Below are 22,675 nucleotides of genomic sequence, written 5' to 3'. Positions count from 1 at the left end.
TTCAAGTGTGTGACTACGAGCAACTGCTTGAGTGCCTCTGTAGAAACCTGTATATTAGGGACAGTTGTTGAGGAGCCGCAGCGGTGCACTGGCTCAGGTCTCCTACAAGTGGTCATGAAGTCCCTGGTTTAATCGCCACCGTCGGTGCGAGACACTAGATTGTCTCTTTGCCTTAAATGCCTTACTCCACCATTACATGGTGTAAATAAATGGGTACCGGTGGGAAATGCACAAGTTATAGCGCTGATTGAGAGGATCATCTGTGTTTTTCTGAAAGCTTTCGGGATAGACGGAGGAACAATTGTACAGCACTTGGAGAATACTGTACTAATAACACCAATAAGAATATACAGAATGTTTTAACTAGTTCAATGTATTTATAGAAATCTAGCATATCATGTGAAGTTTCTTGTCAAAATTTCATCTCAAAATATTGCAACCTAGTGTACAAATAGCACCATTCTTGAATAAATATAAAAAGTTCAATAATTACAAACAACTTTCAAAAAGTTAAGAAGAATTGATAACAACCTAAATAATCTAACAACTGTTATCACCTGAATATATACATGTAATCATTTGTAGATGGTCAGATGAATTTTTAAGTACAAACCCTATTTGCATTTTAAAAGACAATTTTCAGTGGTCAAAGACTGTTAGTCACGTTCCTGCTAGAAGTCAATTTTGCACAAAAAACCAACAAGTTTCTTCCACGGAGGGGGTAATAGTAATGATAACAATCCCCATTCATCCCAAAGCCGTGTTTAAAGGACACAACCAAAGCCATAACCAGAATGTCAGGTTAAGACCACTTTAGGCTCATTACTTAACCTTGGAAATCGTCAAAAGAAAAAAAGGATCAGAAAGGCAGAATAGCAGTCCTAGGCTCTCTCAATCTGGAACTCTAACCACTACGGTACCCTAATGCACCTCAATGAATATTGATTACATTTCATACAGATATTTGTCCACCTACCTGTGGCCATCACAATTTTATCACTTTGTGTCCCATACCTGTGACCCAGCACAGGTTTTTCAAGAATAAATATGAAATACACTCAGATGCAAATACTTCCTGAATACAAATATCTACAAACTGTACAATATAATCCCATCCTTTCATATTTCAGAAGCAAAATTAACAACTTTAAGTTATCACTGAAGCATCATACAATCAAATCTAATTCATACAATGGAGGCCCAAGATACAAAATGCTACATATCACCACAATTCCTTGAAGAAAAGCATTAAAACCTCTAACAGGTCATCATAATTTCAATTCATGTCTATCATGTGATGTCCAGCCGAACTAAGGTGATTCCAAATTCATCCAAACACATTATGTTAAATATAAATTTCAGGGAGACAAAATGTAACTTGAAATGTACATGGATGGAATTGCAGTGTGAAAAATCCATACAAATGTAGTATTATCACAATGTTATACTATACAGGCCTTCTTCATTCATGATATAGATCAGGCGTAAACACTAATTTACGAGGAAGCAAACAAAAAAATTTTTTCTATTTCTTTTCATATGTGACAAGCATTTATTATCACAAAGCAGGTCACAAACTGAAATGTGCACAACTTAAAGCAGCATCATGAAGCTTGGATCATTTGGATCATCTGGATCTTCTGGTTCTGGCAGCGTCGGAGCTTGGCACGTGAAATCCACGCTGGCGTAGGGGTCCTCGATTGTCTCCTTTCCTCGTATCAGATCCGGATTTTTGGGCGGCGAGATGTGGACCTGGGAGTAAACCGTTCCGTCAACACCGACTTGGTATGCCTGTGAATGAAGAGGGTCGATGTTTAGAATTAAAAAGATCTCATTCTTAAAACCTAACGATGAAAACGAGTAGTACGCCTTGAAGTACTGTTCTGGTTGTTTTTAAGATTTAAGTCATGTTGATTGTTTCACACTTTATAGACTAAGGCAAATGAAGGATATGTTTGTCGCACAAATGCAGCAATTATAATCTCAGGTCGCTGCAACCTAATTGCTCATTCGTGTGGTGCTTAACAGAGTATGATACTTTTGATCCATCAGAAAGCAGCCTCCTCTCTTCTATCATTATTTGGATGACACTATCTCCCTCTATGCATGAAGCATATAGCTTGAGGGGTGAGTCCATGAGCCCCCATGGATCCTCGGAGAAGAATAGTTAGAAATCTCACAAACTCATGTCGACAAATTCAAGCAAGTACGCACCTCTTTAGGCTGTCTGTACCCCGTCTCTTTTGGCTCATCTTTGCGGATATCTTCATATAGATTCTCCTCAGTGATGTCATCACCATTTGGAACGTTGGCATAAACTGCTGCATCATCTGGCCCTGATTTGCCAGCTTTGGGTAGTTTTGAAGGCTTCTTGGGCTTACTCACTGTCGCATCGACATCACCTGCTGGAAAATGAGAGTCAAATACTGTCGTCAACTTTCTCAAACCCCAATCTCAAACGTGGGGGAGGGGGGGGGGGCACCTTTTATACTTGTATGCCTCAGTGTTGAGAGCACCATCTATAATGAGAATATGAAATTATTTCGAAAAAGACAATGAACAATATCTTATTACTAACCTGGGTCAGCAGTTGGCACTGGTGCCTTGCCTTTGCCTTTACCCTTCGCTTTTTTGGAGAAGTCAACTTCAGCGTAGGCTTGTCCTGCAAGGTTAAAGGGGACATTTTTTGAGTGGGGAGAAACTCCCCCAAACAACTAGTTACCTGTACTTCATGATCAGGGTGTCATTTTGTCATACACGACAGGTAAGAAGAAAAACTATAGTGTTATACTTATCCTCTCCAAAGTTCTCAATAAAAGTCAGTTTCTCGGTATCAACTCTGATTAGAGGAAGCAAACAGTTAATAATAATGGCAGCTACATGTAAAATGTGGCCAGATATGAACCAGAGAGCCAAATAGATATTTTTGATGACATTCAGTACTGCATGGTCCTTTAATTTGGGGTTCCCACTAACTGTATCTGCAGTTCTGGATATAGGGGTACTTATAAAATAAATTTGACTCACCTGGTGGAGGTTGAGCACTACCCTTTTTGCCACCTTTCTTCTTCGTGAAGTCCACTTGTGTATACGCATCACCAATGGTAGGTTTCTTGCCACCCTTCTTAACAACTGCGTACTCTGCTCGTCCTGTAACCGATTCAAAGAGGTAGACTAATTTTTTTAAATCCAATTTGTTAGAATCCACCTTAATCTCATTTCTCTGGGAAGAAGGTATGCCAAGGGCTATAAAGCCCATTTCATCCCAATCACAGCTCTAAGAATAGACATTGCCATCCAACCCCATCTTGGTTAAGAAGAACTCCAGCATCACCTTTCAAAATCTGATGCAGCTGGAGTTGAGACTGCAAGATTCCTATCAAATTGCCGATTGCAAAAGAATGATTTAAAAGTCTAAGAAATACAATGACATTATACTCGATGTAGCATGAAGACATAAACAGGATATGTATGTTCACGGGACGTATTACGTTCACTGGAACTTTCAGAACGACCACATCAAAATAAGCTTACCTGTGGCCTCAATCTGAACGCTGGAAGAAGGCGGTATCATTTCCACCGAATCTTCATACGGGTTAAACCCTGAAACAATAACAACACTTCTTTGAGCTGTGGTCTGCATCATCCAAGCCAAAACATAATCCACAGAAACTGAGGTCAGTATTATTATTATACTACATAGTTTATTATCAAAGAGTTAACTACATACTAGCAAGCTTCCCTCATCTGGCAGGTCAGAAGGCCGCATTCAACATCACCTCAAATCACAAATGGTTCAACAGGGCTTAAATTATCTTGGATACTGTGGGATGCATAGGCAGAGTGATAACTACACAATAGTAATGGCCGGCCTGGTACTTACACCGTGTAATGTCCCTTTCGGGATTTTTTTGTGGGAAAAAAAAGCTACCAAACACATAAAAGTATTTTTCTCTCACCATCAATCACGTCATTATGCCTCGCATCGAGATCACTGAATCCCGGATTGACCTGCCCCACGCTTACATCACCGTTGTTGTTCGACCTGATTATAAAAACGTAAAATATCCATCAACCATTAACAAGACATCTGATACATTTTTGATACAGGTATTCTAAATAATGAATGATATGAGTAAGAAAACCCACGACACCTCTAAAAGGCAGTGTAAGGTAATTCCTTCACTTTGAACAAATGCGTGTTTTTCCCTAAAATTGCTGCCTAAATCAAGGTGAAATTAATAATCTTAATCAATTCATCCCCAAGCCAGCTGTACAAGATAAGAGTCCCGACTTCAACAAATGTGCATCAGTACAATTTGAAGGTTCTAACCGATAACAGTTCAATGCTTGGTATTGGTATCTCTAAAACTCAGATAGCAAAAAAGCAATATGGAAATGATATCCGATGGAAATATCCACTTACGGCGTTAGTACTTCAGTCTCTGAAATGGACAAAAGGAAAATGTATGAGGATAAGGCCAGGTTTCGTTTAGCATTGTCTCATGAATTGAGCCCATGATCTGTTCGTGAACCAATTACAAGTGGTGTGCTTAAAATTAGGAATCAAATTGGCCATCCTGATGTTATTGCACTACTCAGCACAATGAAACTTGGCATACACGTACATGTTCATATTCATTTACCTTTCTTTGCTCGTCTCTTCTTAAGGATGAACACCACAGCCAACACAATGGCGATGATAATCAGGAAAAAGATGAAGCCTCCAACACCTCCAGCTATTGCTCCAATAGGGAGCGATGTTGGCACCTTCACTGGTAAAGAAACAAACACTTGATCCTCTCCATCAAATATTATTATAGAATATGTGTAAGTGTAGCCCTCATTGACCGTGAAGCTACTCTTGAGGCTTGTTGTGTTGGAGACATTATGATAGTCACAACTTCCTCCTTCTATTGGGCAAAACTTGATTTGGATCTTCGTGTACTCTTTGGAAAGTTTCGGCCATGAAACGGTCACCTGGTTGTCCTTACGCTCAACTGTTAAGCTGACATTTGGTACAGCTGCAATAAGAGGCAGATTACAATTTTCATTCTTGTAATGATGTCTTATTCAGGAACTAGTATCCAGCAACCCCACTTTCATCAAGTGTTCTATCTGTGGGGGCATCAGTCAATCAACTGATGCTTTACTCTTTCAGTGCCATCCGATCTATGTCCCATATGTCCCATATGTCCCATAACACCAAAGCTAACTTTAAACTACATGTATGAAGAACTATGGTTTTCTTCGTGAAAACCACCAACTGATTCTCAAAACAAAAGCAAATTAACTAATACATGATGCATGGACAACTTTTCACAGTATCTGGGACCACTTACCAGTTTTTTCTAGTTCAAAAGTAAATGTTGAAATTCCAATAGCATTTGTCACATTGACTATGTAGTTTCCATAGTCTTTAACCGCTACAGACGTCTTGTTCAAAGTGTATGTTGTGTCATTCACTTTGGCCGCCACAAAAGCTCCTCCGATTGTTGTCATATTTGGGAAGAACCAGGTGACATTAGAAGGTGAAGGATTCGCAATCACATGGAGAATGAACTCCATTGATGAGTTGGTTTTACTCGCTACAGTAAAAACTTCAGGAAGTTTAGGGTTCCACTTCGCCTTATCTGAAAAGTGTTACCAATAAGAATCAGGATCAAGTTTATCAATCACCAATTTTCCACTGTAAGAAAAACATACCGTATTAAAAACAAATCTTAGGTAAATGAAGGGCAGAACACCCAATCTAAAATGTAGATAGCAAAGGTGAAACATTACCTATAGTTTACTTCTCCCATGTGTGTCATCATCTGCTTATAAAGTTAGATCTCTTTATAAAGGACACCCAGGGGACTGACAACAGCTGTCCTTAATAGAGAGGTGTCCTGATTAGAGAGGTCTAATTGAATGGAAACAACCTAACGGGGACTAAACCTAGTGTCCTCGATAGAGAGGGTGTCCTTAATAGAGAAGTGTCCGCTATAGTAGGTTCCACTGTATTATTAATACATCTTCACTTTTTATTTTGACATTATCACATGTGAGTATTTAATATTCTCTCAACACTCAAACTCAAGCTATAACGAAGCACATGACCCGTTTAAAAAATTTGTTCGCACCACTACCGCCTAACAATGCCTGAATGGATTTCTTAGAATTGCTAAAAAATTACAGTCAATGGGACCTGCCTTCGACTAACAATGGAAGATGATGATCATGATGTCAACTCACGAGTTGGTGCACTAAAAGACGAAGTGGTGAAACTTTGTCAATAAGATTACTCTACTCTGAGAAAATCTGAAAAAGAAAACAAGAAAGAAACCAAGAATAAAACTGCAAAACTTACACAGAACATCAACGTCCAGGCTACCATCAGCTTGGCCATCAGGCGAGTAGTTGATAGCTCGGCATCTGTATTTCCCAGACTGGTTGTATTGGATATTGGTGATCTTGTAATCCATTGAGGTTTCATTTGGTATTTCATTGTCCTTGTAGAACCACTTGTAGGTGTAGGAGGTTGGGTTGCCGCCACTGGCTTTACAGGTCAACATCAAGTGATCACCTTCTTGGACTGGTTTTGGATCGGATGATATCGTGATATTTGGTGGAACTAAAGAAATAAGGTGAAAGAAATGTGACGTTAGTTGACACCAATTATGGAACTACTACGGTACTATGAAATACTTTTTAGGACAGTGCAGCCCATGCCTAAACGCATCATAAAATGTCAGAAGTTATTACTTTCGTGACACTTGGAAAGTGTAAGCTGTAATTGTACGAAATTTGTCAGGCAAGTAGGAATGGAACCTGTCAAACCAAGGTTACGTTTCTAAAATTGTCAGTCATAAAACATAAAAAATCATTACTCCTCCGTAAATTGTTACTCCTCTCAACACACAGAATGTAAAGGTCCTGTCAGTGATCAGCCACCTAATTTATTAAGTCAGTGTCAAAAAAGGGAAATTTACATCAATCCTATCAAAGAGACAGCACAGCATTACATGAATTTGCTGGACGGAATCATGACTGTGAGATCTTCAGTTTAAATCTCGTGTGACTTTGTAAGTTCAATATAAGACCCTCAAGGAAAGTGATGATTTGACTTTTATGACATTCCCTGAAAGACCCCATGATGCTTAAGCCATTTGAACATTGCATGGTTCTTCAGAAAAGTTTTATTACTTAAAAAGGGTAAAAATGGAAGCAATGCAACAAAATCAAACAACATTTCATTTGTTAAGAGGAATTACAAATGAGGTGCAACAACCTATGGTTTTAAGTGAAAACAATACTTTACTCAGATTGAGAAAAGAAATCCCAACAACAAAATTTACATGGTAATAGTAACTTCCCAAAACTAGATATTTTAAGTTGGTAAGCTTCAAACATTATAAAAACATCTTCCTTTACAAGTATGCAATTTATAATCAGTACTCACAGTAAATATCAACTGTCACATTTTGTTTCAATTCGAATGAACCTTCGACCTTCACTTCACACTTGAAGACAGCATGGTTGTCCGACCTATTAGCAGTCACAGTCAGTGTACTCTTCCTTATCTTGCCATTGTACTCTGCAGCCCTGACCTCAGATGTTATTCCTGATGTCAGCTGCTCCCAGGTTCCTCCTGTTCTCTTCCGGTGGAATTGGATGTTAGCAACCGGATTGGCACTGTCCGTTTCACATACAATAGTAATCAGTTTACCTTCATGTACTGCCTTCAATGGATGCTGTAGCATCGTTATCTTTGAAGGGTTGACTGAAAGAGACAAATATATATACTGATATCTAAACTGAGCAGAAACAGTGTCATTGGTTGTTAATCCTCTGCGGTGCAGTGTTAAAATTGAGAGTGATATCCAGTATGAAGTGATTGCTCAGGGACTGGTATAGAAGAAGGAAAGTTAGTTGAAATCTCTTTATATCCTGGCTACCAGGGTTCTTTATTTTCATCTGTCCTTATTTGTTCATGATTCATCTTGGCAATAAAGATCACCTAACACTATGGATACAAGATATCATTAATCTTCTTTACTTCATGTATGTACTCTCAAGATAAGTTTCAAAAGTCCTTTTATCAGAAGCAGCTGAAGATTTACCTTGTACCAAGATGTAATAGCCTGGTGTTTATTATTCATGGTGGTACATGTAGCAACAACAAAGCTCCAGCCTCTCTGCCTGTTTTTAATATGTCACCTATTAAATTTCTATTTCTATTTCTGTCTCGCATCTCAATACTTTCCTCTGCTTGTGATAAAATATTTTTTTAAACTACTCAGTATATCCAAAACCAAGCTGATAACCTATTTGGGTACTCTCAAGGTGTTCCAATGGTAGCTTCATATTTATATACATTTTGTAAAGTGAACGAACATTTAATAATTCGGACAAGAATATTAATGAGTAAATGATAATAAAACTATGTAAACACCATAACTGGAAATATTGAGATTACTGCAAAATGAATTACATTTTTATGGTATTTTCATCTTGTTTAAAAAATAGACACTGTGATGAACAAATACTTACATTTCACATGCATAGGAGTGTCTGCATAAGTGGTGAACTCATGTCCTGTCAGAGAGTAAGTTGACGTACACCTCACTGTTACACCATTCATAACCTTGGTTGCTCTCACAGACCATTCAGTTGTCCTGTTCTTTCCACCATATACCCCATTTTCTTCTGATTGGGAGATCTCTGTTGTAATAACTCGCCATGATGAACCTGCTATAAGCTGATACAATTTGATGTAAGTGACAGGGTTGCTCTCATCTGTCTCACATGTGAACTTCTTCAATTGCCCTACTTGGACAGCAGAGGTCGGGTTGTTCAGAAAGGAAACCTTGGTGTTTGAAACTGAAATAAGAGATAAGGAATTGATTAACTTTGAACTATTCCTGTCTCGTAATCTTTCCTGACTGACAATAGGTCGTCAAAGGCACAAACAATCTTCTCAATTCCTCCACCTAAGATTGGGTAGTGCTCACTATCTTACAATGACACTTTTCCAAAGCCAAGTTGGGATCTTAAGGCTGCCTGGTCATTACCGGGTGTGGACCAAGGGTACAGTACATTGCCAAACCCCTAAGGTAGCGAAAGGGTTAATACTTATCACGACCGCCAGCATATCTTAAAACTTTGTTATTCTACTGTCCTGAAAAATATTGTTCCCCCAAGGCTCTCTGGATGAACATTTACAATTCACTGAGGAATATGTCATATGAGCACAAATTCCAGTTATCAATTCAGCCTGCCCATTTTCAAAAATAAATAAATTTTCTTTGCAGTCGTCACAAGACATTTCTAGTGTCCACATTCTTATCCGCTTCAAACTAGGCCAGTCTTTTCAGCCAATTTCTAAAGCTCGTCGCTCCAAATGAACAAGGAAGTGTCCCAACGTGATATTATTACTAATCAAGTCTAGTCGATATACATAAGTATATGTAGGTATTCCCTGTCTAGAATGTGGCTATCAGTATCAGGCAATGCAGAAGTGCCTTTCTGATCAGCACATTAAATTAGCTTTCAAAATCACATCTTCAGAGGAAGCTGTCCACATTTTTATTGACGGTTGGACTTATTGAGTAGAACAAACAAAGCCCACCATTTTGAAATTCACATCTAATATGGTCATTTTCTAAAAACATTAATTTTAGAGTATCTATATTTCCACCACAGTCATAAGACATTTTCAAAACAGTATAATCTCGAGTCTTGATACTGATAGTTTATGAAGCCACATACTGCAACTTTACTTCATCTCCTCATTTTCGCTGTGATAACACCATTTGACCTAAGTGATAGTTTGATTGCATAGTAATAAGAATAGCCAAAGAAGTACTTACAGGTTACATTATATGTCTTTCTGCTTGAAGTCATATCAAAGGCAGGATATCCAGGGACCTTCGCCTCACAGTAGTACTCAGCCTGGTTGTCTTCTTTGGCCATGACCCTGTCCTGGTCTTGGGTGACCTCCACCGGTGTACCACCTGACCTCTTGAAGTAGAGCTTCACGGTGGGTGTTGGATTGCCTCCAGACACTGTGCATGTGAACTTGTCTTTCTCACCAACATATGATGAGGTCTTCCCAGATGAGACCACAACAGAATCAGGCTTATCTGAAGGGACAAATATCAACTAGAGATATATGGAAAATAAGAGTAAAGGTGAGGGTACATATCCTCAATGCTCTTTTATTTAGTTGATGTTTCTCAATACATTGCTCTGCTTGTCATTAAACACCTTTGACACTATATCCAAAACCAAGCCGATAAACCTTTTTGGATACTCTCTCAAGGTGTTCTACAATGAATGAAAATTTACTTTTTATTTCAGACAAGAGTTCTCATAAGTAAATGATAAAGTCATCTTAAACCCCTAACCAGTAGTAATTGCGATTGCCAAAACTTCTTCAATAATTTTTTCATCAGATAAAAAGTAGATACTAGTCCGATAAATAAATACTTACATTTCACATCCAAAGTAGTGTTTGCCTTAGTGGTGTTATCATGTCCAGTCAGAGAGTAAGTTGATGTACACCTCACTGTTGCACCATTCATTGCCTTGGTTGCTGTCACAGACCATTCACTTTTCCTGATCTTCCCACCAGACACCCCATTCCTTTCTGATGAGGAGATCCCTGTTGTGATATCTCGCCATGATGAACCTATGTACTGATACCATTTGATGTAAGTGACAGGGTTGCTCTCATCTGTCTCACATGTGAACTTCTTCACTTGACCCGCTTGGACAGCAGCAGTTGGATTGTTCAGAAAGGAAACCTTGGTGTTTGCAACTGAAATAAGAGATAAGGAATCAGTAAATTTTGAACTAAAGCAGTATAAAATGCATGCTGAAATATTATAGGAATATCCTGCTTTCCTTATTAAGTAGGAAATTGAGTAGAAAACAAGAGAAAGCACACGCGACTTCTATTAGCCACTTTTCTATAAAGTGTTTTTTTCTCAGAGGTCAGCATAAATATTTAATGACAGGTATCACACATTGTTCCTCGTTGGGGATACGCTTCTCACATTGATACAGTTCAGAAAGTCACATAAGTAAAAACAGTTGAACGAATAGGCTACTTGTTCTCATCATCAGCACAGGTTAACAGCATCATAACGGTTTCTGGTTGTAGATGCATAATATTATATATTATAGTTTATAAAAGAGCACACATTGATTTTGTGTAGAATGTCTTGCATAAATCAGAACAGATGGAAGTCTTATGTAAACCTTAAGATGCCACGAGGTTGCTGTGGCCTTAACTTGTATTCTCTCTGGCACCCTATACTATTCCTGTCTCGTTATCTCTCCTGACTGACAATAGGTCTACAAAGGCACAAACAATCTTCTCAATTCCTCCACCTAAGATTGGGAAGTGCTCGCTATCTTACAATGACACTTTTCAAAAGCCAAGTTGGGATCTAGGCTGCCCGGTCAGTACTGGGTATGGACCAAGGGTACAGTACTCTGCCAAAACCCTAAGGTAGCCAAAGGGTTAATACTTATCACAACTGCCAGCATATCTTAAAACTTTGTTATTCTACTGTCCTGCAAATTTTTTCCCCCAAGGCTCGCTGGATGAACATTTACAATTCACTGAGGAATATTTCATATGAGCACAAATTCCATTTATCAATTAAGCCTGTCCATTTTCAAAAATAAATAAATTTTCTTTGCAGTCGTCACAAGACATTTCTAGTGTCCACATTCTTATCGGCTTCAAACTAGGCCAGTCTTTTCAGCCAATTTCTAAAGCTCGTGGCTCCAAATGAACAAGGAAGTGTCCCAACGTGATATTATTACTAATCAAGTCTAGTCGATGTACATAAGTATATGTAGGTATTCCCTTTCTATAATGTGGCTATCAGTATCAGGCAATGCAGAAGTGGCTTCCCGATTAGTACATGAAATTAGCTTTCAAAATCATATCTTCAGAGGAAGCTGTCTACATGTTCATTGATGGTTGGACTTATTGAGTAAAACAAACATTAAGCCCACCAATTTTGAAATTCACATCTAATACGGTCATTTTCTAAAAATATAAATCTTAGACTATCTATATTCCCACCACAATCATAAGAAATTTTCAAAACAGTTTAATCCCGAGTCTTGATACTGATAGTTATGAAGCCACATACTGTACCATGACATCATCTCCTCATTTTTCATTGTGATAACACCATTTGGCCTAAGTGACAGTTTGATTGCATAGTAATAAGAATCGCCAAAGAAGTACTTACAGGTTACATTATATGTCTTCCTACTTGAAGTCAAATCAAAGGCAGGATATCCAGTGATCTTCGCCTCACAGTAGTACTCAGCCTGGTTATCTTCTTTGGCCATGACCCTGTCCTGGCCTTGGGTGACCTCCACTGGTGTACCACCTGACCTCTTGAAGTAGAGCTTCACAGTGGGTGTCGGGTTGCCTCCAGACACTGTGCATGTGAACTTGTCTTTCTCACCAACATGTGATGAGGTCTTCCCAGATGAGACAACAACAGAACCAGGCTTATCTGAAAAGACAAATATTAAACACTGAGATATATGGACAACCAGTACAGAGATAAGGGTGACCTCAATGGTCCTTCATTTACATAATGTTATATCATATACATGTATGTACATGTACCACTTGATATCCACATAAAGAAATCTCTTGAAGAAAATATTGAAGATGTTCCAAGACAATTTTGCACACAAGAAGAATGATGAAATTGCTGCAAGCTTGGACTTCTGTATCACTCAAATTATCTGTGACTCTTTTAAATCTCCGTATTCAAATTTCTCATGGTATTTTAGTCATGGAACTTAGTCATATTCCTATCAGTATCTTTCTGACAAGTTTGCTTTTTTCAAAGATTATTCCCTTGACCATTGACCCTCCCACTCATTTTAAATTAACCTGAGGGAATTACAAACGGGTCATATCTGGCAACAGTTCTAAAGCAATTTAGAAGCCACACGGACATGGAATGACATTTGCAATGTTTTCTTAGTGTACTGAGAGAAAAGAGGCCTTGTTATTCTGGTCCAATTAAATTCATCTCTTTAGAAGCACAACCATCCAACTTTTATGAAAGGAATTCTTCTGTATTTCTTATAGTGTACTTAACAACATGACATTGAGATGGCAGTGGTCCTCTTCAGAAAAAACACATTCTGGAAAACACTGATAATTACAATAATCCACAAATGTCTTGTCACTGTTGTTGCAGTCCATACATTATTTCTCCCAATGCCTTTACAGACACAGCACATTCCTTTGAAACTAAGAAATTGTTGTCATTTTGGTACCATTAATGTGAAAGAAATTCTTACTTACAATAAACAACAAGTGTCTTGTCTGTGCTACTTGCAGACCCCACATCATTCCTTGCGACACATTTGTAGACCCCAGCACTTTCCTTTGTAACTTGGAAGTCGTAGCTTAAGGATGTTGTCACTTTGGTACCATCTTTGTACCAGTCATAGGTGTCACCAGGTGGTGAGGCAACACACTTTAGATTCAGCTGAGTTCCTACAGTAACTGGTCCAGAAGGGAAACCAGTGATCTGAGGTGTGCCTGGGTGTGCTGGAATAGAATGGATTATCATGTCAATTAGCTTATTGAAGCCAGTATTGTATGGGTGTACAACTGTCAGTTTGCATTCAGGTATCTCAAGCCGGTTAAACAACACACTGTGGACTGAGTCGCACCCTGCAATTAATCAAGGCTCGAAGAGAAACTAGTGATTTGAGGTGTGCCAGGGATTGCTGAAATATAATTCATTATCATGTCAATTAGCTTGTTAAAGCCACAATTGTATTGGTGTAAAACTGTCAGTTTGCATTCAGGTATCTCAAGCTGGTTAAACAACACACTGTGGACTGAGTCGTACCCTGCAATTAATCAAGGTGCGAAGGGAAACTAGTGATTTGAGGTGTGCCTGGGATTGCTGAAATATGATTGATTATCATGTCAATTATAGCTTATTAAAGCCACCATTGTATGGGTGTTGAAATGTCAGTGTATATTCAGGTATCTCAAGCAGGTTAAACAACACACCAAGGACTGAGTCGCACCCTGCAATTAATCAGGGTGCGAAGGGAAACTAGTAATTTGAGGTTTGCCCGGGGTGCCAGAAATATACAATACAATGGATATCGTGTCAAATGAAGAGAATTTGCTTATCATAGCCATCACTATATGAGAGTTAATTCAATTTGGCGAAACAACGCACTTCAAAAACAGCCGGGTTCCTGCAATAGCTGGTCCAGAAGGGAAACCAGTAATTTGAAGTTTGCCTGGGGGTGCTGGAAAAATAATGGATTATTGTGTCAATGAGCTTATTATAGCCGTCATTACGGGGGTGATAATTCATAGGTATCTCTAGTTATTTAGGCAGCATATTTTACAGACAATAACTGCATGATCCAGAGGGGAAACCAAAGATTTGTGGTATCCCTGGTCGTACTAAACAAGAATGAACAGCAAGAGAATTAGAATCATTGATGTATGAGTATCACATTAGTGGGTGATATGATTTGTTAAGTTGAACTGTTCAAATTGGCAATTTATCACTTGTATAGAGAGAAGTGGTTTTGGGCATGACTTGGAGTGCTTCTCAAACAAGGATTAATATCTAGTCATTTTCATGTTTAGTAAAAATCCTCATTCATCCATTAGGATCGTAAGATTGAGTGATGCTCCCAAGGGGAATCAAAGAGATTTGAGGATTGTCTGGGTGTCCTAAAATAAGAAGGAACTTCAAGTCGATTTGATGTTGTGCCATCCTTGCCTTGTATTATGCATCACATTTTACACTATCACAGGTCTACAAAAACATATAGTTTTTTAATCTGACATTATTTGTGAACATTTCTGATGCATTTGAAAAAGACCATAAACTAACTCTTGAAATATTATGATGGACACCAGTAATTCTATCACTAATCTTCTTATTTCTAAAGATGATGATTTTAATTTAGATTTGGTAAAAATATAACTTGATAATAGTTTATTTAGAGAAATATGAAGTAAGCTGCATCATTTTACCTGAAGATTAGATTGTTTGTTAATTTCATCTCCATGGTCATCTTACCTTGTACAACTGGTTTGACTGGATTACTGTCACAGCTGAGGCCAATATCCTTACAAATCCAGTATGCAAAATCTTCAGGCTGAGCATTGGTGACCTGGAGGTTGAAGGTCGGGGATGAGATGCTTGGAGGACTGCAACTGCTCCAACTGTAGCGTGGGTTACTTGGAGCATGACATCCCTTGCTGTTGGCCGCTGCTACATCTGTTGCTTCAGATGAAGTATCAGCCCTCTTTACCAAATTCACAGTCAGCCCACTTGGATTTGGTATGTCACAGTTGAGAGTGAACGTAGATCCAATGGCAGGTTTTGGTGGTGAAACACTCACAGTATACAGAGAACCTGAAACAGAACAAAGTACCATTAAAACCTTTTGAACAAATTCATGTTTAATGCATGGCAAAGCAGTACAATCAATCATCATCAACCTAATTGGTATCTCCGAAGGGAAAAAGGCAGAGGAGTCAAATATGATTGGGGAAGCTTCAAATTGTTCTCTACTGTTATGTATAGGCTAATAGCCTCTATAATTCAGATCAGAGAACAATCTCTGAAACTAATGAAGAAGTGGTCACAGTTTTACAAATCATTTTTTGAAAAAAAATCCTTCCTCAAAGCACTTCAGCATCCTGGAGACTTCTTGGACGATAAGAAGCATGACTACTTTGCACATCATTAAACCACTGACCTCTGAGCTAAAAAAGAATTTGAATCCACCTTTTGTTTGTCAGGAGTCTGCAATTGTGACTACGACACCACCATGTATCACGTAGTGTTCTCCATACCAAATTTCTTCAGTTGGATAATGTGACGTTGTTTTAATGCATTTAAGTCATTTTGCCCAGGTTGACAACAAAATCTGACCGGATGCTCAAACAGTAAAACCATTACCAATCCCATGGATATGTCCAGGCGCTAATTATTTGTCAAGGAGCAAAAATGGAAGAAATAATTTTGTACTAGTGCTGGGCCTGGACAAAAAGCATAATGTTGGACAACACCACTTCTTGGATCTGCACTACACACTGGTGACTAAACATATCTCTGGACCTTGAGGAAGTATGAGATTGCTAGTATGACGACGAGGTGGCATGCAGTTTAAAAGTAGGCAGAGACTACCAAGATTTAAATTTTTGATTCTTTAAATAGGGGATTGAAACAAACTTACATGGTGTGTAGACATTTAGATCTCCCCATTCACTGTCTCTTGTTCCTGCATCATTTGATGCTCGGCATAAGTACTTCCCACTGACTGGCTCCTCAGGATTACCTGTGTGGAACACTTTCCTCTCTGTCACTGGACTGAAGACATACTTCTGGCTTGTACCAATTGGTCCTTTAGGTTCCCAGTTCTCACCATTTACACCAGTGGAAAACTTGTACCATTTGTATGTTATAGTGCCAGCATCAGGTTGAGAAGCATCACAGACCAGTTCCCGATATGATGATCCAATCGCAGCAGGTTCAAATCCACTTAACACTGGAGTCTTGGGTGGCACTGCAAGAAAAATTCAGTTTTTTAGTTGGTGTGATCGAAGAAATGTGCATTCTTTCTGACTTTCTAAGAGCCAAGAAGAATCATATTGACCCATCAAGGGATACGATAACATCCAAAAAGTGATTCGCTTATTTCCAAAATGAAGCCCATCAGAATTGTGTGAATTTTAACCTTCGATGTGGAAAAAAGTATAAATATAAATATATATGTATAAATATAATTACAGGCCATCATGATACAAGTATGGAAATAAAAAACTTTAGGCACACAGGATTATGAAATCATGTGATTATCAACAATCTGTATGAGTGTATTCGTTGACACAAAATATCAGTCAGTCGAATGCATCCATCTGTAATTAAAACTTTTGTATCCTACCCTAATAAGTGCAACCCCCATCTTAAAGGTCAATGCAGCTTCTTGAAAGTTTAAAATTTGTAATTGAATTTGAAAATGTCCAATTGTGTAAATACATATGAACTAAATACAAAGTTAAAGATTGTGTCTCAAGATGACATTGATGCTGAGATTTGAAATTGAAAAGTCAGCCCAGACTTCCTATATTAACTTACCAATTCCATTAATAGAGGGAGGAAGAGTTGTCATGGCGACGATCAAGAGGAGTAGTGGCACCATCATCTGTAGAGACAAATATGAAAAAAATTATCAAGAATAAATAAACCAAACTTAGATAGTCTCTTCTGACTCTTTATTAATGCAATTAAATGCAAAGAGAAAAACACAATTACTGTTCTATAAAGGGTGGGGTACCTCTTATGGTTCAGAAGGTAAAGATTTGGACCCTGAAAGATGAAAGCAAGGCTGGTGATTCGTTGCACCTGTCACCGCCAAGCTAATGAATATTTATGATTTTACCATCCACTTACACCACTTGCAACTTTCAGTAGCTCCTTCTTCTTACAGCCACTAAGACAACCTTATCACAATTCATTTCAACAAAATCTGTTAGTGTTGACCAATCATAATACAGTGGAACCTCTCTTAGCAGACACCTCTCTATGAAGGACACCCTCTCTATTAAGGGCACTAGGTTTGGTCCTGAATTGGTTGTTTCCCTTCAATTTGACCTCCCTAATCAGGACACCTCTCTATTAATGACAGCAACTGTCAATCCCAAGGGTGTCCCTGATAGAGAGGCCGGTTCTACTGTATCCTTCATCTTTGCAACAATTAACGGGACTATAGGCAGTAGCTAGGAAGGGAAGATAAAGTTGTCCAAAGTCGCCAATAGGGGTCTCTCACATCTCTCAATACCTCAAAACTTATCATGCTAGTATGAGGGATATATTTTGTGGTGAATCAACATTACCTTGTGCCCTTTCTACCCCCCCCCCCCCCCCCCCCCCGCTCCTGCCGATAGTCCCTTTAAGTCATTGAGAAAACAGTTCTCAACTGATCTCTAAGTTGAATGATTTAAGGTAAGGTAGTTTTTGAGATGGCTTGAAAATTCCAGGTAGGTTTCATTCCTTTTTCAAGAAGTAATTATCATAGTTTAATGACACTTTAATCATCTTCCATTGATCTATTGATGGAATCCTTTTTGCGTGAACAACAAGCATATTTCAACAATGCCCATTTATATACTTGTCTGGTCATCATAGGCCTACAGATTAAACCAAAAATGTAGCTTCCTCCAATAATCACTAGATTAACAAAACAATGTTTTCATTTATAGATAAGGGACTAACGGTTGTTGTCTTTTAACACTCAAGGCTCTAACACAAACCAAAGACTAGTGAGACAACTTGCCCGAGGCAACACACATTCGGGCATTCGGGTAGATTTACATTGTGCTATATATAGCAAAGTGAATGTGAGGTATGCAGACCATAAACTACAGATGACTAAGAATATCATGACAGATAAGATTGATAAATACCTTCGCAAAGAAATCTGTAAATATCTAAACGAAAAGTTGACGTTTTGGACGGATTCAGAATCGGTTCATGCAAATGGTCACATATCTTTATATTTTGTTGTCACTTCTTATCGAATTGTTCCTCGTATGAAAAGTCAAAACTAAATATCAAAATCCATCTAGGCCATGCTTTACTTCCTGGTTTTCAGTTCAATTTATCAACATCAGATGACGTTGTGGTATTCCGTCAAATTTGAGGAAAAAGGCGCAATCCATCTCCCACAACCGGTGATAATTGTCCGCAAGAAATTAGCAACGACTCCCTCACCAACTGGACAGTGCGGCCGAATGTATGAGGGCGGGGGTGCTTAAAAAACTAAATCTTTCCTGCAATTAAAAACCATTTTCACCATCTTGGAGAGAAGTTATATAATAAGATAATTCTCCAACTACAGATTGTGATAAGTTATGCGACGGATTCGTGTTTTATATATAAACTTTAGCCTTGCAAGTAAGCTTAAAAAATCATGGTTCAGGAAGGAAGTTACAGTTTGTCCCCTCCCGCCCATCCCCATCACCCCATCACCCCATCACCCGTCTCTTCTAAATTACACTCCCCTAGCATAGTTTTTTACGCAAATCCCTTGAACGCGCAGCCAAAGCGGGATCACTGCTTGATGTGTGTAACCATGACATTAGAATTGCCTAAACAAGCAAAAATAGCTTCATCTACATCACAAGCCGAATGCAACAGTTTACAAAACCACGGCTAGATTGATTGCTGCGCTGCTCGGTCGACTTCCTGGAATATTCACTCGCCAACTTGTTGTTCTGGGCAAAGACGCATGTAAGTAATCGACGATATTTCCCTTGCAGTGGTTGAGACTTTCCGTTTCTCCTCCTCCTCAAAGTGCTCAACTTATCTGACTGGTGTAATATTTCTTAGTGTTTCCCGAGTCATCACGGATGCCTCTCTATCCCGGAATGGCTATATTGAGCGTGTCCTAATTAGAGTCTGGCCTGCTTGTAAGCAGATATGCCACTCAGCGTAAACCAAACCGAGGCCATCAGATTACGCGGGAACTGATATCAATTACATATTCCTGGTCTGGATCGTAGACTGATCCTGAGATTTGACCTCTTCCCGTACGCAACATTTGAATTCGCGCACCACTGAAACGCAGCCAAACCCTTTCAAACGCAAATCATGAAATAAACTTATGGTTTCGTCCCCGCATTATACATGTAGTCCCTTTAAATTTCAAGCTTTGCACAAATGAAACATTTTCATGTATGAGTGATTCACCAAAGCACTTTTACACTGGCAACACTTCATGTGCTGGGCTGTCCGATCAATTAAAATGTTTTAACCATCAATTATATAGAGGCAGAAACTAAATCTAAATCAATATTTTCGTTTACTTATTTTATTGTGGTACATCCGAATGCGTTTAACCGAAGCCGGCGTGATAGTCGATGTGGAGGCCCCGCCATCCCGGAGAATAGTCCTGGTCAATGAGTGACAGACAAAGTTAGATGGCTATAGACGGCAAAGACCATAAATCACGATTAGGTTAAAGAGGAATATCAAATGGAACATTGACAACGCGACTGTGACTAACACTAGAACACTCCCGAGGCTGTCCATTAGTCGTCCTAATCCGTCATATACATGTAGTAGACGTGGTCGATCAACTGCTTCCGGAGCGTACACCAGAGAGGTTGCGAAACAGCAACTACTTCGTCCGCGACTACCAATCACTACATGGAATGTATTTTTCAATAGCATGCATGTCTGATTACTGTGTTGATATTTCACCGTGAAAAATACATATTGAAAGTAAAACGTGTTCGCACACCATACTGTCAGAGCCGGCTTCATCGACCCAACATAAATGTCAACACGAACATGTTTGAGGTAGGTTTTTCCGGAGCAGTCCTTGCATAACTCTACATCAAGTCCTCCAACAACAATGCGGTCTTCCTTACCAAATGGATTCCTGGTTACAATGTCAACTCATTAGTGGTTTGTCAATAATAGATGATAATTATTGTGGTGTTGTCTGATAAATATTGAAAATGTTGCCTTCTAGATTACATATATTGACCACATAGTTTAGAACGCCGAAAATGCGCAGCTTGAAAGGTTCTTGAGCCTTTGAAACACTGTGTTTTAGTCACTCCCCCATGAAGGAAGTATGATGCCCCGTAAGTTGATTAAATGTGTATAGATCTAAATCCCTGGCACATTTATACGCGAACCATCTAGCTACAGTGGACAGCCTGAGTATATCAAACTCAATATCACCAATGCGAACTAATTAGCGTTGATTGGCAAGGCCGAGATTCAATAAAAATTGATTGAGATTGATCGGATCAATATCATAATAGATGGCCGGCAAACCGCGTATCTGGATGGAGGTAGTGCGAGAATCATGGTCAAAGTTTGGGCGAACTAGATCTCCGCCACAGCCAACACTTCACATGCACTGGCTCCTGCATCAGACATGCAAACAGCCCCCATTCCCGCTGCTGTTTGCCAATGATGGCCGACACTGTCCAATCAGGTCGTTTCGTTGGCCCATTTCGAGAATATCCGTTGACATAAAAACATGCCAATCTTCACTCAACCTTGCATGCTCATAATAATAACTTTCAGACTTTAACACTTTTTTTCAGAAATTTTCACCCAAGTTTTCAGGTTCACATCATGATATTGGGTGATATGAATAAAGACTAGCAAATGCTTTTATCTAAAACTTTATGTACATTTACACTAGGCCTTTCTGTACAGAATTGAAGTAAAAGCATTTGCTAGTCTTTATTCATATCGCCCAATGTCTCCATCACAAAAAAGGAGCAGGCAATTAACAACTTTCCCCGCGGAGGATTTTAATGACTTCCGGTTTGTTACCTTGGCCAATTAGACGCCCTCAATCCAGACCTGCTTCCTATTGCTAACCAATCATAGATGGCTGGCGTCTTATTGGCTGCAGACAGATCGTCTTAACGAATCCTGCTTGGGAAGCGGTGAATGGCGTCATCTTCTGACGATGGCGTCATCTTGGAACTCCAAACCACCATGGAAGAAATATAGATTACGCAAATTTATTGTAGTTTAAGTGTTTTTCATTATTTCATTTAGATTTTTGTGTATTTCAGATGAAACTATTCCGTTAACCAAGGATGTCAAAAGCCGCTGAAGCACTTCAACGGAAGGAAGAAAAGTTCCAAACCAAGGAATTCAAAATGGCGTCCTCATCGGATGCAGACCAAGCCAGGGAAGCGCAGAGTCGGTCTGTCCCAAAGGGGCACGGAGTAAAGGATGAGTTCGGGGAATACAGTACAACCCCAGATAAATCAAATGAACAGAAGATTAAAGTCAAACGACTTGTGTCTGATTTAGAACTGATGTGACTTAAAGTATATTTTTTCATTGGACTATAGCCTAGCATATGAAGGGCTCAGTGGTGGCATGCCTAATGAGACAGAATCGTGGCTGATTAGGTGCACGCATCCTGACTCTCATGGTTTCACACTCCCTTTTAATGAGATATATGGGGGAAAATCCATAAAACAGGGATAAGAACCTTTTAAATTCTGGAATATCATATTGTAAGCTATAGCCTCCGATATTGTTGTTTTTATTGAAATCCGCGTTTTTCGTGCAGAATTTAATCATTCTGGTTTCACACGTCCGTCATCATCCTCACGTCTTCTGTTGTACTTATATATAAACATATATTTCCTGTCTGTACATTAGACTTTGAAAAAGGATTCAAAATATCTGAAACGTCGTCTTTACAACGTTGTAGTGTTGTTTTTTTATCAATATTGGCAATAAATATGCCCACCCATGGTACCGATGATCAAAACAGATGAAGATTTTTTGGCACTTTTCTCTGATGGGTTTCCTTTTGGACATAAATTAGTGATGTTTGGTCTCTAGTTCTGTTACCACATAATAGTTTACCTTGTTAATGTTGTTGATGAAAGCAGTTTTCGATGTTGTGGTCAATTAGCATGTTTAGGTGCAAAAGGGCTCTTTCAATATTTAGTCGAAGATTGTTAAATAGTTGTTTAATAAAATTAATTATTACGTATTAATTTCTGTTGTTGTGACAGCTTCTTTTTTTACGTGAAGACAGAAGTCGATCATGACGTCTTCGAGAGTGGATGGGTAGCGTTATCGAGACACCTCAT

The 22,675-nt window shown here is 38.9% G+C and overlaps 1 protein-coding gene across 2 annotated transcripts; it reads right to left on the bottom strand.

Moving 5' to 3' along the window:
• Nucleotides 1-363: 363 nt before the first annotated feature.
• On the bottom strand, nt 364-18,663 carry LOC135501063 (synaptogenesis protein syg-2-like). 2 transcript variants are annotated; one of them, XM_064792796.1, is made up of 20 exons: nt 18,494-18,663; nt 17,166-17,232; nt 16,264-16,593; nt 15,099-15,437; nt 13,340-13,588; nt 12,258-12,530; nt 10,478-10,804; nt 9,855-10,127; nt 8,536-8,865; nt 7,445-7,765; nt 6,353-6,616; nt 5,343-5,633; nt 4,647-5,024; nt 4,427-4,445; nt 3,960-4,045; nt 3,535-3,603; nt 3,028-3,150; nt 2,579-2,662; nt 2,215-2,405; nt 364-1,791 (listed from the first exon to the last, which is right to left on the bottom strand). In XM_064792796.1, the coding sequence occupies exons 2-20, from the start codon at nt 17,230-17,232 to the stop codon at nt 1,594-1,596; spliced, it is 4,212 nt and encodes a 1,403-aa protein (XP_064648866.1). In that variant the 5' UTR covers nt 18,494-18,663; the 3' UTR covers nt 364-1,593. The 2 variants fall into 2 exon arrangements, with proteins under 2 accessions (XP_064648866.1, XP_064648867.1); XM_064792797.1 differs by having other exon boundaries at nt 2,215-2,402.
• Between the last annotated feature and the right edge of the window lie 4,012 nt (nt 18,664-22,675).

Source organism: Lineus longissimus, chromosome 17, assembly GCF_910592395.1.
Source record: "Lineus longissimus chromosome 17, tnLinLong1.2, whole genome shotgun sequence".
Lineage (NCBI taxonomy): Eukaryota > Metazoa > Nemertea > Pilidiophora > Heteronemertea > Lineidae > Lineus > Lineus longissimus.
Note: the sequence above shows the minus strand (reverse complement) of the source record. Positions and strands in the feature narration are given on the sequence as shown.

Bases quoted from the DNA above. Each gene is read 5' to 3' on its own strand.
- LOC135501063 (XM_064792796.1), bottom strand. From the start codon at position 17,232: ATGATGGTGCCACTACTCCTCTTGATCGTCGCCATGACAACTCTTCCT. The intron at 12,531-13,339 runs GTAAGTAAGAAT...TTGTCTTTTCAG, and splicing joins CAAGACACTTGTTGTTTATT to ATAAGCCTGGTTCTGTTGTT. The intron at 7,766-8,535 runs GTAAGTATTTGT...TGTCTCTTTCAG, and splicing joins CACTCCTATGCATGTGAAAT to TCAACCCTTCAAAGATAACG.